Consider the following 18,620-nt stretch of genomic DNA (forward strand, 5'->3'; position numbering starts at 1 on the left):
GCGCCACTTCTCCTCAGGTACAGGTAGTGATATGCATGATACCAGAGATACCGCTGCTTGGCGGCAACCAGCAAAGAACGGTTGTCAACGCAAACCAATAGATATGATGGATGAGTCAAGAGAAAGGCTTTGAGGTGGTGAAAATAAACAGAGACGTGCATAGGTGGGCTGGTTTTCAACGAGACAGAATTCAGTTCGATGAGCGGCTAGGTCATGAGGTGGGTTGGCTACTTGCAGGACGCGCAGTAGCTTTTTTGGGGGGCACACGGGCCCTTCGGGGTGCAAGATAGCTAGTAACGAGAAAAGAACCAGGGAGATTCTTTGACAGGTGGTATGGACAAATACGATTCCAAAGTGGCACCAGTATCCAAGATAGGTAGTGTTCAAGGCAGAAATAGACGTAGCCATGAGCACCAAGCCAATTCAGACATAGGGTACATTGACATGCAGGATGGCAGGAACAGGCTGAAGTGGGAAGAGATTGAAGAACAGCTAAGAGAGGAGAGGCCGATGGTATACGGTTCGTAGAAACACATCTTAGGGACATGGAAAAACCTCCTAACAATCCGGACTACGCATGGGAATATATTAATAGAACAGAAGGCAGCACAAAGAGGGGTGGTATGGGGGCATTCATTCATAAAAGTACAGACTGGCAAAGGGTCAAGCAGGAGTGCAAGGAACATTTACGGCTAAAAGGGAAAGTGGCAGGCCAAATTACACTCCTTGGTTCGGTGTACTTGTGGACGGGAGCAAAGGCCAGAGAGGAAAACCAGGCAATGGTAGAGTGTATATCAAAGGACATTGAGAAGTTAGGAGGAAAGTGCGAGATAATTATACTAGAAGATATGAATGCACACATAGAAGATATAGATGGGTATACCGACCCAACAGGCAAAATGATCATGGATATGTGTGAAAGACACGATTTCATCATTTGAAACTGTACTGAGAAGTGTGAAGGGCAAATAACATGGGAGGTAGGAAGGCTGCAGTAGACGATAGATTGCGCACTGATGTCACATAAGATGTATGATAAGCTCAGGGGAATCCACATAGATGAAGGTGGCTCCAGAAGTCTGGGTAGTGATCACAAACGTATCAAGCTAAGTTTTGGAAGAGCAGTGAATGTGGGAAGGAGACGAGATGAGCAACTACAGAAAAATTTTTATTGAGAAGGGCAAATTGAAATAGCTACTAAACAAATAGAGAAAGTAATCACTTAGGGTAATAAAGCAGTGTGAATTTACACGAATCTAAATAGAGTGTTTGAGCTAGAGCTTGCTAAGGCACGTGACATGTCATCCCAGAAAAGAAGACACCAACAAAAAAGTTGGTGGGATGAGCAAGTTAGAAGAGTCATAGCAAAACGTCAGGAAGCCTCTAGGGAAACACAGGCATGCTAAGCAGCGGGGTGAACGGACAGATGACGTTGAAAGAAAATGGGAAATCTTTCTAAGCTGCAGAAGGGATGCATCCCTTCTGATCAATGAAAAGACTAGAAGAAAGGGAGCTCAGTGGGTAGCAGAAGTACATAAAAAAGATAGAAAGACAACTGGGAAATTTTGGAACCAACTAAACTCCCTAAGAAATGAGACGAGCCTAGAGCAGAGGTTTATAACTACAGCTCAAGGTGCTAGGCTAGAAGGGGATGAAGTTATTGAGTATATAAGAACAAGGCTGACAGAAAAATTTCAACAATAAAGTGCTTTATGCACCACAATAGACAAGGATGAATCAAGTGGCGCAATGGCTCCATTTTCATGAGAGTGGGAAAGGGCTGAGAAGAGGGTTCCTAGTAGTACATCAACAGGCCCAAATGGCGTTCCAATTATGCTGATAAAGACATTAGGTCCGAAGTCTAAGCAGGCTTTGAGAGAGGGAGTGAGCAAAATAATAATCGATGGTGAAGTCCTCGATGGATGGAAACTTAGCAGGATGAGCATGATCTATAAAGGAAAGGAGGACAAAGCTGACATAAACAACTACCATCCTATAACAGTGACATCAGTGGTCTACTGGCTGGCGATGCAGATTATAAAGTAAAGACTACAGGCATGGATAGAGGATGAGAGGGTGCTGGGGGAACTGCAGCGTGGGTTTTGGAAACACAGGAGGTTGGAAGACAATCTGTTCTCACTGACGCAGTGCTCAAAATAGCAGAAAAGGAACACAGGCCCTGTGGCTAGCATTTTTGAATATCAAGGGATCATACAATAGCATGGTTCAAGAGGATTTGTGGGGAATTCTGGATACACTAGGTGTGGAAGTTGGGGTCACTAATCTTTTAAAGGATATTTATAAAGGTAACAAGGCAGTTATAAAGTGGGAATACAGGTATCCAAGTCTACAGAAGTAAAACGAGGGCTTAGACAGGGTTGTCTTCTGTCACCCTTGTTATTCATGATGTACCTATAAGGATTAGAGGCCAAATTAGAGAGAAGTGAACTGGGCTTCAACCTCTCTTTCATTGAACAAGGAAAACTCGTTTAATAGGCACTACCAGCATCGATGTACACAGATGATATAGTGCTAATGGCCGACAAACAGAAATATTTACAGAGATCTGCGGTAATAAGGGAGATAGGTTAGATTTCAGATTCAGTAAGGAAAAATCAGCAGCCATGATTTTTATTGATAATGAAGGCAGTGAGCTTAGAATACAGGAGGTCACGCTATAGATAACAGATAAATACAAATATCTGGTTGTACTGATAAGCAATGGGGCCGAGTACCTAAGGGAACATGAAATATACGTGACGACTAAAGGTAGCAGGAGTGCAGCGGTTATGAAAAACAGGGCACTGTGGAATTACAAGAGATATGAGGTAGTGAGAGGAATATGGAAAGGGGCATGGTTCCTGGTCTGACGTTCGGCAATGCGGTCTTGTGCTAAGATCAGAAGTTCAAGCCAGATTAGAAATCAAGCAACATGAAATAGGTAGGCTTGCCTTAGGCGCTCACGGGAATACACCAAATCAGGGAGTACAAGGTGATTAGGAATGGACATCATTTGAGGGCAGGGAAGCTAGCAGCAAGATAAAATTTGAGAAGTGATTGAGAGAAATTGGGGAGAAGCGTTGGGCTAGGAAGGTATTCAGCTACTTGTACATGACAAATTTCGATCCAAAATAGAGGAAGCGAACCAGAAAATTGACTGGTAAATACTTAGAAAACAGCAGAGGGACAAACCAAAAAGAATTATCGGTTAGGAAGAAGGTGAAGGAAGTTGAGACTGATATGTGGAGAATCAGCATGATTAAGAAGTCCACACTAGAGATCTATCGAACAGGAAATTGCCAATGAAAAGATTTATGATAATACTCGGGGTAGTTCTCTACTGTTTGAGGCCAGGACGAGAGTATTGGGAACCAAGACATATCGGGCCAAATATGAAGGGGTAGACACGGTATGCAGTGTGTGTGGAGAGGAAGAGGAAAATGCCGAACACTTAATAATGTTCTGTAAAGGGCTTCACAGGATGATGGCGCAGAGTTTTTCAAAGCACTGGGGTTTAGGGACAGGGAAGGCAAAATAGACTTAAAGGGGATAGAATTAACTGGAAGAAGTTTATCTGATTGGTGGCTGAAGTCAAGGCACGAGTGAAAATTAAAACCTTCACTACAAAGTATGAATCCTTCATCTCACTATTTTAAGGAAAAAATAAATCTAGTTTTTGGTTCATTAGGTATTACGGCTTTGTGGGGCTAGCGACTGCCCGATCTAAAGGGCACAGCCATATCAATCCATCCATTCAACCGCCATTGTAGCTCAGTGATAGAGCATCAGATGCATTATTTGAAGGTTGCAGCTTCAGATAGTGATCGTGGCAAGTTATATTTTCATCCACTTTTCTTTCTTCACAAATACCTTATAATTACTTCTAATAACATTCCTTTTCCTTTTCTTGGCATTGCTGTCTGTTAGTGCCTATTATTGTTGCCCTCAAATATATGGGGATATAGGACCAAATAAAAAGAACAACCCAAAAGTTATCACATTAGCGAAAGCTCCAAATTTCTTCACTTTCTTTTCTTTAAGCACTGCTCACACTTTAATAGTGGTGAAATAATATAATGAAAAGGAACATGGCATATTATAGTTGAAATCTCGTTTTTCTCATGACATTTAGCTCAATTCCTGAGCAGCATTACAGTAAAAGGTTCTGATTACTGGCATCATAATTGAATGCATATTTGAATAATTACCCATTAACTGCAAACTCAAACCATACTTAATGCTACACATTGCCATTCACGATTGGTATAAAAAGATTTCACAAATAACGCTCACTAGTTTATATTCAGAGAACAAGGTCAGCTTTGATGTAAGTATTTTGAAGGTACACTGAAACCTCATTACTATAACCAAATTGTATCTTGGACAAAAATAAGTTGGTTATATCCACAAACTCATTAAAAAGGTTTATTCCTAACACTTTATTGCTAGACTTTTTTTTGGTTTACACCATTAAAACCAGTTGATAATTATATCCAAATTCATTATGTTAGGGTTTGAGGTATATATGAAATATTTTAAAACAAATAAAGGGGATGTTTGAAGGGCTTGTCTTTTTTTTTTTTGCTACACCATAAAATTGTGCATACTTCTATCGTAATTGCTACAATGCTACAAATAACGCTCACTAGTTTATATTCAGAGAACAAGGTCAGCTTTGATGTAAGTATTTTGAAGGTACACTGAAACCTCATTACTATAACCAAGTTGTATCTTGGACAAAAATAAGTTTGTTATATCCACAAACTCATTAAAAAGGTGCATTCCTAACACTTTATTGCTAGACTTTTTTTTGGTTTACACCATTAAAACCAGTTGATAATTATATCCAAATTCATTATATTAGGGTTTGAGGTATATATGAAATATTTTAAAACAAATAAAGGGGATGTTTGAAGGGCTTGTTTTTTTTTTTTTTTGCTACACCATAAAATTCTGCATACTTCTATCGTAATTGCTACAATGCAGCTAAACCAGAATTACAAACGCTACAACCTTCTCGACTTCGTCATCTGTTAACCTTCAATAAAATAAATTTAAAAGTTATAATAAACACTGTTTTTTATCACAAGGTTGGCACTGTTTAGCTCCTAACTAGTGCTAGTTTAAAAATCATTTCCCATTTGCTATACCTTATAATTCACTGTCTTAAAGCATGAACTGCCATATGTGTACTAAAATTATTTTAGGCACCTTACATAGGAATACCATGGCATGATTACGAGGCATGTCGTCAAGAAAGACTCAAGATAAATATCCAACAGCCGAGGTCCTGAACATGCACCTAAATTAAGTACACAACTGTCATGGCATTTATATACACTGGTTAAATCGGAAATTGTGAGTGATAATGCGTTAATTGGTAAATCACGTATTCAGATTTCTTGTTCAAGTAATGTCTGTAATTTTGAGTAATGCAACATAATGAGCTACAAGTAACAACCAATTTCTAAAAATTCTGTTAACTACAAATAAAAAAAGTACTCATTACATCATTGTAGTAACATTTTTTAAAGGGACCCTGCAACACTTTATATGAAAGCTGGTAAACATAACAGCTATTGCGTGCTGTAAATCGCAAAAAAATAACTTTATCGATGTGCCTTGTTCATCTGATAGACAAAAAATATTGCCATTGAGTGCTTTTCAAAAGAGTCATGAACCAGTGTTATGGGCAATCAATGAATGACCTCAGCATCAAAGTTTATTGCAAAGGAGTCAATTGCCAAAAAAATATAAAATCCAGCAAGATACAGGTGTTTATTGTGCACTTTAAAGGGCCACTAAAGGCAGACAACAATTTATGTCAGAGTGAAAGATCAATGTTTGAGAACATCTCAAATGTCAATATTATCAATAGCAGTGCTCTACTTAACAAGAAATTGAGTAAATGTATGACACCATATGCACCACAAGTGGGACACTTTCGAATGATCTCGATGAGGTCAAGAGTCAATGAAACAATATTCAATAAAAAAATCTTCTGTGCGTCATAGCCTACAATAAAATGCTACTTTTGTGTTTCAGTTCGATTCAAAAAAAGAAAACGCTTTGCATTACCACGGGGAACGGTGCGAGTAATTCCATTTCCACCAGACTGCGCTTCACTCATGCATTCACGTCTCGATTGTCATTTCCGTATTCCGTAATACTGCATATGCTTTGCAAGCTCATGAAAGTCTGATGAAAAGTTCGACAAAATGCTGTGTGCATGTGATGTTGCCAGATGGCCGAATTGTGTACGCCGGTTGTGCTACAGCAAAGAAACCGAGGAGTCTTCTCACCGGGTGCCTTAAAATGCACCACTATGCTGGAAGTGGCTTAGTGCTGTGTCTCCCAGCCAGTGTGACGAGCCAATGTCTTAATGTCCGATTCACCAACGACATTCATCGCAGCAAGCTTTGATGGCCATTGTTGCTGCTGTGGCTCCCACTACTTCTGCTCTGCTGCTGCTAACGTTGGCGGCAGTGCAGTAAGGGGGGGGAACATTGGGCAAGGCAACCACTACGTCAGAAAGCTCGTCCAGCTTAGTGCTTATGTGCACCGATGCTGTGCAGACCATTAAAGCATGATTTTATTTCAAAAAAAGCTTTTGCTTGGTACTAACGTAGCACTATGAGGTTTTTAGACCATTATTCAGACAATTTACAATGATTTTGGTTTTAATGTCCCTTCAAACCTTTTGCAACCAAAGAAAAAAAAAACTTGCCAAAACGACCTAGCAATTTCTTTCCCTCATCATGTAGAAGTTCTTTTCTGAATAAAATGTTACCATTATTTCAGTGAAGTAACTTTTCTTTTTATTATTGTGTACAAAGCTACCGCATGCATGGTACCAATGCAGGTAATACATTGAAAGGCGAGAACAAGAGGAGGAGGAAGAATAAGCTCGATAGAATAAGCATGGACAAGTGGGGCTCATTACATTAATTAATACAACTATAGCAGAAAATCCTCATTGATTCCACATTGCTGTTGACGAGTGTAGTCATCAGCTTTCCTACTCTAAAGAAATATTTTGATGGCTATACTCGTTTATGGTCGCAAAAAGCTCAAAGAAGCTACGTTACCAACAGTGGTACAACACAATCACTCTCTTCTGTTGTGATTACTGTGGGCATGAGTATGGTTACGTGTAATGTTAGCAGACTATGAAGTGCAGTGCCAGCCCAAGGCAGCACCCAGTGGCAAAAAGCACAAGTGAACCAAACAATGCTGTAAATTTCTGTTGACTATTGCATAATAGTATGCCATCTGCTGTTTGACATCAAACAACAGGTCTGAAGAGAGTGAGCACATGTTTCTGTATGAAAAAATGGCAGCTTTGACCTGTTCCTCTCAACTCTATTTACTGCGCATGACAGCAAGATTTGGCTGAGATGTAAACAGCAATGCCTGACATCCACAGCATGTGCTCTCTTACAAAGCCCAAGCGGTGGTTCACGAGTCCTTAAAAAACAACTTCTCTTTATTTTGTTCTTTCTTGTACTGTGCCAGCTGTGCATAGCAAATAATAATGTGTATGTGTCAGTACAAGCAGTGTCTTAGCATGCTGTCCCATTAAATCGTTCCTCAAGATATTCCAAACCTAGCACCTGTTTGTAGACATTGCTGCTTTGATGGGCCAACAACACTAAGCGTTAGCTCACTTCCAATGAAAGGTACAGTGTTCAAGTACTCTGCTGCAGTTAACAAGACACAGGTGTGAATAATTAACAAATTTGTCAATTAACTTTCAAATTATTTACATGAGGGCTAGTGTTTATATATTATAAAGTTGTACTTATACCAAAATATTAATCATCAAGCTCGATGGCCGAAATCAAAATTTATCACGCAAGGCACGCATGAAGTACAACCAATCTATGACATCAGACCAGAACAACCAATCACATGGGAGCGATAAATTTTGAATGACAGTGCACCGCGTACTTCTGTTTCCATGAAAAGCTGCAAGTAGTCCGACTTGTGCCGGTGCATCACCTTACTTTCGTGCATAGTGTTCTGTGCTTATCTATTAGTCAAAAGGAGAACAAGAAAACTGGAATAGCAATTTTTCCATCATCTAGGAAGAACAAAACACAGAGGAGGCCACTGCGGCACTTCTTGCACAGAGCCAAAACAATTTTTCACACCTCTTCACAGTGTAAGGGGGAAAATGGTTTTCTAAAAGTCATCAAGATTTCCCTTACCAGATTTAATAAAACTTCACAGGCATTTTCGTGTTCTTTGCTGATTTCAAATATACAATCATTTTTAAGATATATCAATCAGTTTTTTTTCAAAATTAGTTAATGTTGTTTCTAGGAATAATGGAGCAATAACTACTCACCATAACCTTGCTTTAGACTCATAGCTAGTTACTAGAAAACATAAGTTTCACAAAGGTAGAAATATTTTTTGATATGACAACTATTAACAACTATACAGCATATGAAAGATTCATTTCCAAAACGTGGCTAACTAGTTTTTAATTAATCAACAATTAAAATACATTCAAAATGAAATACAAAAACTTCTACCCCTGAGGGCAATACTCATGTAGCTCAGTACTGCAACAAGCTTTGCAATTCTAAGTGATCCTAAACTTAGAAATCACTTCCGAAAGGTTGCAAAGAGAAAAATATTTGGGTTTTCACAAAATACATAAAAATAAATAATGCAAGTTTTCAACCTCATGTAACACAAGACATTAAAATTTTTTTGAGTGGATGCTCAGAAGCCATCAGGGATATAACCTGCATGCCTAATGCTGCAGCATACATCATTCAGGAGCAGCAAGATATGAATAAACCCAGTATCGTGCATTTTTTTTTTTCAGGTAGATTATAGGCTATCTAGGTGGTGTAAATTGCTGTTGTGGCCTAAATATTATTCCAAGGTGTGAGAAACTGTCAGCACTTGTGGCTATGCCTGCATGTTGCAAAAATGCTGTTTTAAACTATTTGCCTTTTTAAAGGGCCCCTGACAGAGAAAGTTTTGTTTGTAACTTTTTTACAGTAATTAGCAACATTGTATCTGGTAAGGCCAAAATTGAATCGTAAATTCACTAATGCATTATAAAATTAATCAGAATTGTTAATTCAGAACAATTTCGCATCTCTCCGAAATACCTGCCTAAACACCATAAGAAACTAATGCGTCATAGCAGGCAGCACCTGAAACTATGTGCACTAAAGCTTCGGTGATGCTGAACGAGCAGTTTTTAGGGGGAACCGTGGGTGGCAGAGTGAATTGATATGGGTGCTTTAAACATTTCCCGCTCAAAAAAAAAAAAAAAAAAAAGCATTCCTGGCATAAGCATTCAAAACCACCTTAGGAGCAGATCAACAACAAAGCGAGAGGGGTAATGACCAATAGTTCTCGCGGGAAGCCAGTCGGAGTCTTATGCGTGCCCCACAAACGATGTATGACGTTTACAATACTTACTTGACAGCTGCTACGTTAAGGGGCAGGGGGGCCTCTGTTTACATCAAACCATAAAAAATGTCGATGCAACCTGAATACTCGGGAGAGCACTCACCTCTTCTGTAAAACCAAATTAAGATATCTATGGACAACACCGCTGACTAATAATCGGCCAGAAAAACACTTTCCCCCCCCTGAATGCAGGACTCTAAGACAACAAAAGCATCTCGGGTTTCTAAATTTGGTGCCTGTGTTTCGCTGCACTAGGAGTGTGCGCTCCAGGCAAGATTAGTTTAAAACTTCGTCCACGAAGTTCGATTATGAATATCTCGAACTACGCAGAATTTCAGTGATTTTTGAAAAAAACAAACAGGTATGACTTAAATTGGCACACGTTATAACTTATGAGTACTTGACTTAAATAATAAAAGTTTTTTAGCAAATTTTGTTAATTATTCACAACAGCAACATGTTAACTGCAGGAAACTTGTATTTGTATCGTTGCGTGGTACTCATGTAAGAGGAACAGGAGCATCATTGTCAAAGGATTGTTTAAAACTTTTGTATTCGCTTACAAAAAAACACCCTATCAAACACAGTCAAGACTAAAGGCACAGCACTAGAATGGAGATATTCATCATAGCATTCATGAATAACCAATAAGAATAAACAACGCATGCACCATTCCTCAAAGTAGTGCTAAAATAGATGCCTCCAGCTAGGTCAGAAGTCAACTGCTAATTTCAAAGTGCTATGTTGCCAAAGGACATGACAGTTGTTTTTTCTTCTTGTATCCTCCCTAAGGGATTAGTGGTATTATATACTTTATCACTAATCCCTTAATCTTCTCAGTGGCTGCCTCAGCATGCTAAAAGAACAGCAGACACTGAGGCAGTCACATGGTTAGCACCTGAATGTGAACACTTTTAGGCACAAAGGAAAATGAAAGGCAGTAAAACCTGTGGGATGGCTCTCGCTCCTCGGTCCTTGCTTACGGTCACCGTCCCATGAACCACGCCAGTACACTTCGTCGCAAATCTCTGCTGATCCCTGCCGCAGCATTATGCGAGCCCCCTGTGACGCAAATTGTGTAAGTAGCCATAAATAGCTTTTTTTCCCATAAAATCTAGCACTGTTCTCATGACAATACAGATGTCAAGTTTCTACACTTTGACGTGATTACCCCCCCCCCCCCCCCCTGCAGACAATAAAGTCTTAGATAATACCGTAGGTCCTAATGCTACAAATAAATGGATAACAAACATAAGTACAACAATGGCAAAATGCACATATATACCCCCTGAAGTGGACAGAGGGATGAGTTTTGCCGTAGCTCAGTGGTAATGCATCGGATGCATTATTTGAAGGTCACAGGTTCAGATTCTGCCGGTGGCAAGTTATCTTTTCGTCCACTATTCTTTCTTCACATTTACATTACAAATACTTCAAATACTATCACCTATACTTTCTTGGCAGTACTATCAGTTAGTTTTCACTCATGTTGCATCTAACAAAGAAAACAAACTCTTAAATTCACACTTCCTTCCTTTATTCATAGCATGGGTCTCATTCCAGTTTACTTGGTGCCTTCGAGTAGTATGCGAGGGATTATCAGTCGGCTTTCAACTTTTATAAAATCACGAGCTATATGATGCCAACAGGTACATAGAGTGTTCCCCACTCGCCGCAATGGCAATAGGCAGTGCTGACTGATCCTCCCATGTTTAAATGCATATATACAAACCCCACAAAGTTGATGGAGGGATGACTATCACAGTAGCTCAGTGGTAGAGCATCGAAAGCGTTATGCAAAGGTCATAGGTTCAGATCCTGCCGGTGGCAAGTAACTTTTTCGTCCACTTTTTTTTTTCACAATTACAATACAACTGCTTTTTATAATATCTCCTATACTTCTCTTGGTATCATTTTCTATTTGTTCTCATTAATGTTCTTTTTAATGCAAAAAATTAGCTTTTTATTTACACTTGTTTCCTTCAAAATGTTTGACTATATCTTGTCATCCAAGTTGTCGTCAAAGAATGAACAAATGCAAAAATATATATGGCAATGAAGTACCCTCTTCTAAAATTACACTGAGAGTTAGTACCATGCAAGTAATTTTGGCAGAATTTAGTCATGACATGGTTAATAATTTGATGCAATTAAGTTAAAAACATGAACATCAGAACATTATGGCTGAAATAATTAACAAATGTTAAGTAGCAATGAGACTAACACTCCAGTGGCAGTGCTCATAAAAAAATATCAAGAAGTATCAAACATCTACATGCACTTTTGATTATTAGTGCTACAGCAGTGCATGAGTGTAGCATGCTTGTTTGGCAGGTAGGTGTGTAGCATGTAGTTTTACCTTCAAGTGGAAGTAGTCACGACTGCTGACGCAAGTGCTGGTGATTGTGAGCAAGGGGGACTTGGAAGTGAGGGAATGACTGAAACTACTAGCAATGTAAAGTGGGATGAATGAGTGCTTGGTGCAAGTAGATGCTTACACAAACATAAATGACTACCTTGAGTAGATGAAGATGCACAAGTCCAAATGAAAACATGAGCGGATGTCTAGCTTAAGTACGTATATTCGAGTTGGAGAAGGCAGCAGTGCGAGTGAGTTGACATGACTACGACCATAAGAACACCCCTGGTCTTTCATTGAAACATGCACTGATGCCAACTTAGCTTTTGATTTTCTTTTGTCTCGCATATGCAAATGCATTCATGATAGCGTCACGGTAGTAAAATGTAAAAGAATATACTCAGCACCCCATAATCCCTGGATAACGAACAGTCTATTGACATGCATGCGTAAAAAAGAAAACCTCTACAAAAAAGTCAAACGCCGTCCTTTCAATATGAATCTAAAACATCGGTACACCCTCTATTCTAATACTCTCAATAGACTCTTAAAAGCAGCTAGAAAAAGTTATTACGAAGAAAAAATAGCACGTGCTGGCAACAACTTTAAAGAACAATGGAAAATTATTAACTCCTTTCTAAACAAGAACACGTCCGAATTTACTATCACAGAGCTTCAAATTGCTGACCGTGTCTTAGATCAGCCAATTGACATTGCGAATGAATTCAACTCATTTTACTGTAAACGAGCTTCTAGTACACCCCCTCGTCCAATAGATCTCAGGTCCGCTCTTCACAATCTTTCTATCTCTTCCCAACAGACCCTAACCAAATTACCAGCATTATTCATAATCTTAAAGTAACTTCTCCTGGACTGGATGGAATTCACTCATCCTACATTAAGCTAATTGCCAACCATATTGCCGTCCCTCTATCCCGCATTATCAATCTAATATTCAAGACAGGTACATTCCCATCTCAACTAAAACAGGCCAAAATAATACCAGTGTTCAAAAAAGGCGAGAGAACTTTCATATCTAATTATCGCCCCATAGCTATCCTATCATCTTTTAGTAAAATAATAGAAAAGTGTATTGAGAAACGTATAACTAATTACTTGTCTAAGTTTTCCATTTCAACTCCTAGTCAGTTTGGTTTTCGGCCTGCTTTCTCGACTAATCTTGCATTGTTAACTTTCACTGATAAGATTAAAAAAGCTATTGATTCTGGTGAATTAGCTGGAGCATTGTTCATTGACCTAACCAAAGCTTTCGACTCACTTAATCACAGCATCCTGGAAACCAAACTCACGGCCATTGGTATTGTTGGACCTGCCCTTACACTCATTAAAAGTTACCTCTGTAATAGACAGCAGGCTGTTTATGTTCGCTCTACTTTATCAGATTTTCTTACTACTAATCAGGATGTTCCTCAAGAGTCCATTCTTGGCCCGCTTTTATTTTTAATTTACATGAATGACCTTCCCCTCTCAGTTACTAACTCTCTGCCTTTTCTTTATGCCGATGACACTACAATACTTGCCACTGGTAAATCAATTGACTCTTTAACGCTAAAATTACAAAAAGATCTAAATAACATCTTAAGCTGGTGTCTCACGAATTCCCTCAGTATTAACCCTAAGAAAACTAAGTTCAGGATATTCCACTCAGCTAACAAAGTTCTTCCCTCCCAAATTTCTATTAAACTAATTGGCTCACTCATTAACCCTGACAATGAATGCTCTTTCTTAGGAATCGTTCTCGACAGCAACCTAAAATACTCTAATCATGTTATTCATTTGCGCAAAAAACTAGCATTTGGTGTCAGGATTCTAATCAGAGCATGTTACTACTTTAACATTTCAACTCCAATCAAGTTATATTATGCTTTTATTCACAGCCATAGTAATTATTGCATCACCACTTGGGGAAATACATACCTCACCCACTTATCTCCCATTCAGCACATTCAAAACCAAGCCATCAGACTAATGACTTTCAGTTCATATCGTTCTAGTGCATCATCATTACTTCGTAACTTCGAAATACTTTCTACTGTTAGTTTATTTAAATATCACCTCATTATCATGCTGTTCAAATCCTTGCACCATCTTGTCCCATAAAGCGTCTTTTATCCTAATGCTTTGATTAAATTAAACCGTACTAGATTCGCTTCAAATGAAAATTTTCTACTTCCTACTATCCGCACTAATTTTGTTCGCCACACTGCATATTTCTCAGCATTATCATTATGGAATTCATTGCCATCTCACATCAAGCAATGCTCGACTATTGGCACATTTAAAAAACAATTGTATTCGTACTTGATAAACTACTAGATGTTTTTATCGTGTTATATTGTTTATTCCACTCTTCTTTTTACTTGTTAGTTAGTGTTGGTTTTATCAATTTACTCATCTCTCTGTTTTCACTGCTACTGCTAATTGAGTAAATTTTGTAATCCCATTTTGAACAGGAGGTCCCCCTGCAGCCTTGTGCTTTCGGACCTCCTCCAGTAAATATACCCTGTATACTGTTCCTTTTTCTGTACTAATAACTGAAATAAACTGCAACTGAAACTGAAACACCTGTTAGTAAATGCAAATATTTCTATATTACTTTACAAGTGTTTCAAGATGAGAGGTACACCCAAATATATGAGCGTTTCTACAAAAATGCATTAAGCTCTACACCTGTGGGCACTTATGACTGATTGGCAGCAGTTGTCGCCTTCAAGATACTTGAACCCTTAGCTTCCTGGCATCCACATATGTGAGCAAAACTCATAAGAGTAGTGGGATCGGGCTATGCACTGCCTTAAAGACTGGTTTGAACTGTTGGCATTAGTTCAGCATTTCATCAAAACATCTATAAGCGTGTGAACTCTAGAGAAGAAACAGCAGTAAGAGTCCGCAGAACAATGGTGTTCATTTGAACTCGCCTGTCATGGTGTATGCCTACATTTTTCGATAAGCTCACCCCAAATTCCTGATGCTTATTAGATAATTCAGCATTATTTGAAGAAAGGAAGGGTTCACCTTATTTTTGTCCAAGTACAGCAAATTGGCAAGTTTGGTTTTCCCTGCATTGTCTACCTTTGTGGACGCCAGGCATACAGAGTTCTGTGTAAGATGCTAACAGAATGCCCCATGGTAGTCAAACCAGTTTCACTGCCATGTGGCTCTGCACATATCATTATATGTAATTTTAGAAGCTATGTTCATATTTTCTCTGCTAATTCATCTACTTTATTCAGTATGTACACTAAGTTATGAAGGCATACATGCCATAATTACCACAATTTTTTAGATGACTAGCAGAAATGTACGCTCACAATCCGAGAACACCAATAATTATCCTGTTCAAGCAGAGCTATCAACAAGCAAAGGCATCTTGAACAATGCTACTGCTGATGATGAAAGTATTCAGCTTGAACATAACCATGCATGCATAGTAATGATGATCAACAAAGATAAAGATGACAATACTGTAGAATCAAGAGCTGTGGTCAAGCAAGTGGGCCTTGAACAGGGATAATGATATTGACAAAAGCTTTGAACATGATTATTAAGGTGATAATGAAGAATAACAATGAAATTATTGAATCACAGCCATGAACCAGTAGCCAAGTGAGTGTTTATGATGATGATAATTAATGTGGTGAAGTGATGATGAAGAAATTTATTATGTCAGATAGTCATGATGATAATGAATGAAGTGTTGAGATGTTTATTGGCAAGCAAAGTTTCCATGTATGATCAAGGATGACGAACCCAAAGTAAATGGAGTTCTGGATGCTGGGAACCCAGAAATACAGCTAATTTGGCAGGTTTCTGGTTTATTCTCACTTTTGTATGTAAAAAGTTGCTGAGATCATTGTAGTGATGGATTATTCGATGTCCACTATATTGGCCTAATCGGCATAGCTGGAAGTCAGGGGGATATACGAAAAAAATATTTGCCCGACTAGCTTGGCCGGGGGGATACGAAGGGTCAAATTGGTTTCAAAAGTAATCACGAGTGTGTATCTGAGTTGGCAGCACCTAGAGACATTCCTAGTGCTCCTAATGGAATGTTAAATTTCCCAATACTATTTGAACAAAAAGAGCACTAACTTCTGCAAGTATGGCAGACGAACCACAACCTTCTAAATATCACATTTTTTTGACAAAACCTTCTGCCCAAATTGCTCTTAAAGTGTGACAACATGAAAATGTAGAGAGCCGATTCAGTAATTTGAATATATATGTCACCTTTTTTTCCCTTACCTTATATCTTATTCAATCAGGATTATCTCCACACATATGTGATTTCATGCACCTTTCGCTCTGTAGAAATCTGCAAAGCAAAAACAATGCACCAGTGAACTACTTTTACATACCACCAGTGTACAAAAATAAGGAGTGTCAGCAGTTGACTAGTTTGTAAAATGTAGAAAGAGTGTTAGAAATATCCGTTAGGTCTGTAAGAATTTATAGCCAGGGTCAAAAATTTTAGACCACAGGAGCACATGGCCCCAGAGCTCTTTTTCATGGCAGCTTGCAATGCTCGAGAGTGCATACCCCACACACACACATCTTTTTACTTGCCAGTCAGCTCATTGCAGGCACCAACACCAGAACACCAGAGAAAGTGTGAATGCAGGAGAAAAACACCTAACAATGCAGAATAAAAAGGTGTGAAAGCTGCTGATCAGCAAAATATAAGTTAATAATTATATTAATACCAAATGATAAGGGCAGTGATTGAAGTTAACTGAGAAATATAAGGTATTCCCTTTCAAACGAGCAGTCAAATGTACCCTACACTTTATAGCCACTGTTTTTACTAATTTGCAATATTTATATTTTACACTAAAAATAAGTTACTTGTAATCTGATTGCTATTCCCACAAACTGCACTTGTTTGGCATAGTTTACTTATGTTGTTAGCTCCCAGAGGCTATTAGTCAGGCTTGAATTGAGACATCATACCTAATTTTGGTACAATTCTGTTGCATAGCTATTAAATATGATGTATCTTTTAATTATGATGACTGAACAGGCATCTTTTTTTGATTGAGATATCACAGCTGTATTTCCTAAAACTGCACTAATCTCTTAAGTACAAAGAACATGGGGCCCCTGCATTCTCATCAATTAAATTATGGCTCTAGGAAAGCTCCCATATACATACACATGAAATATTGTGGCAATGTTTTTTCCTTTGGCAGTTCTCGTGGAGCAGTTCTGGGCACAAATTATTCCAAACTAGCTTAAATGTGGTGATATATTGCAGGATGGCAATCTTCTTGTGCTACCATGCAGAGGAACCAGGTTAACAGAATAAATGAAAATACAACTGTCCATATGGTAATCCAGCTACAGCATGCTGTTCAGTTTAAAGGCTGCAGGGGAATTAAAAAGCAAAATGCCTCATGTTTTCTTTGTATGTGTGCATAAGAACAAGCCCGGTTTTGCCAAACCATTTTAATCAAGCTAGTCTTAGCATGAAAAATAATGTAAAAATGGAGATAGTACAGATTATGAAGATACTAAATGATGGATGCGATAGCATGCCTTTGCCATATTAACTTGTAATAAATAACATGCAATTAATTACTTCTAATTAATTATATTATATTAGGAAAACTTTATGACTCGCAATCTGCAAAATCTGTCAAGTGCACGCTAAAAGGTGATGCGGAAGTTTTCAGCAGTTGAAAATGATGCATCTACACCACAGAACACTTTCAGTCTTCTCCTGATGTGGCATCATGGGTCCACATATTAGAACAAGAAAACTGAAGTGCCCAGTATTTATTTTCTGTAACATCTGTTCCCCCTCTCTATACCACGACCTAATAAGGTGCCCTCACTCTTCTCTTCAAGCTTTTATTTGGCTCTTTAAGAAGCACCATTTTTGAGCACTGATAACATTGAATAATTGTTGCAATCACAATCTTGCACAATCCCTAGTATGTTACAACACCATTCTTTCCACCAGTGCACATATAAAGCATGTTTTCACCAACATTGCTGATGCTTTCGCAATGAGACGGGTGAATAATTTCTCAAAGGACTTCAGTCATCGTATATCACATGTACATGGCAGTTTCTCGACAACCTTAAGCCCCGATTTAAAAAAGCCCCTATCTTGCTTTAGACAGCCTTCAACCTCCTATAAAAAAGTATTTTAATTTCAAGTGAACACACGCATCAAGTTCAGAGTGGCATCATGATCAATGTGAAACACGGCAGCCCTATGAGCCACAGGTGCACTACATATTCAAAGAAATGATCCCTTTTCCTCTCTCAGCCTTTTGATAATTTTCAATTACCAGCATTGGCCATGACGTCAACAAGTCATCTACCACCACAAAAAAAAAAAAAGTTTGACTTGAACTTGAAGGAATAATAGCATGGGAAGATTGGTATTCCATCTTAATACCTATGGCACAAAAAAAGAGCTAGAGTCCTCGCAATCCTTGTGTTCCTGTCCCTTCTGCCTTCTATGTGCTATAGGTGTAAAACTGTTTGACTGTTCACAGGTATTCATGCTTGTCACTGTTCCTCCTCACATGGCGTGAAGCACACGGCCAGTAAAAGAGATGAGCCAACAAACAAAGGAGGATGCCAAATCAGCGAGGGCCTTTTTTGAATATAATCAAACCCGTGCTACTCTGCTTTTACGACACCATTTAGAAAAATTCTTGTGGCTAGGTGCTCATTGTAAACTTGTGAAAAACTGCAAAACCACAAATTAATTTTCACTTCTAAATGGTATCGAAGCCCTTCATGCGAGGATGCTAAATGTAAAAAAAAAAGGTTTCTTTATTTATTCAGA

At 38.5% G+C, this 18,620-nt stretch overlaps 1 protein-coding gene across 3 annotated transcripts in view; it reads right to left on the reverse strand.

Annotated features, from left to right (window-relative positions):
* The window catches only part of LOC142776331 (CCR4-NOT transcription complex subunit 7-like), a 35,774-nt gene that overhangs the window by 9,637 nt on the left and 7,517 nt on the right, over positions 1 to 18,620 (reverse strand). For all 3 annotated transcript variants that reach the window (XM_075879832.1, XM_075879833.1, XM_075879831.1), the window contains 2 exons: positions 16,064 to 16,133; positions 10,386 to 10,500 (listed from right to left, as the gene is read on the reverse strand). In XM_075879832.1, the coding sequence (XP_075735947.1) occupies positions 10,386 to 10,488 (103 nt within the window). In that variant the 5' untranslated portion in view covers positions 10,489 to 10,500; positions 16,064 to 16,133. The remainder of the gene's footprint in view (positions 1 to 10,385; positions 10,501 to 16,063; positions 16,134 to 18,620) is intronic.

Source organism: Rhipicephalus microplus, chromosome X (assembly GCF_043290135.1).
Source record: "Rhipicephalus microplus isolate Deutch F79 chromosome X, USDA_Rmic, whole genome shotgun sequence".
Taxonomy (NCBI): Eukaryota; Metazoa; Arthropoda; class Arachnida; order Ixodida; family Ixodidae; genus Rhipicephalus; species Rhipicephalus microplus.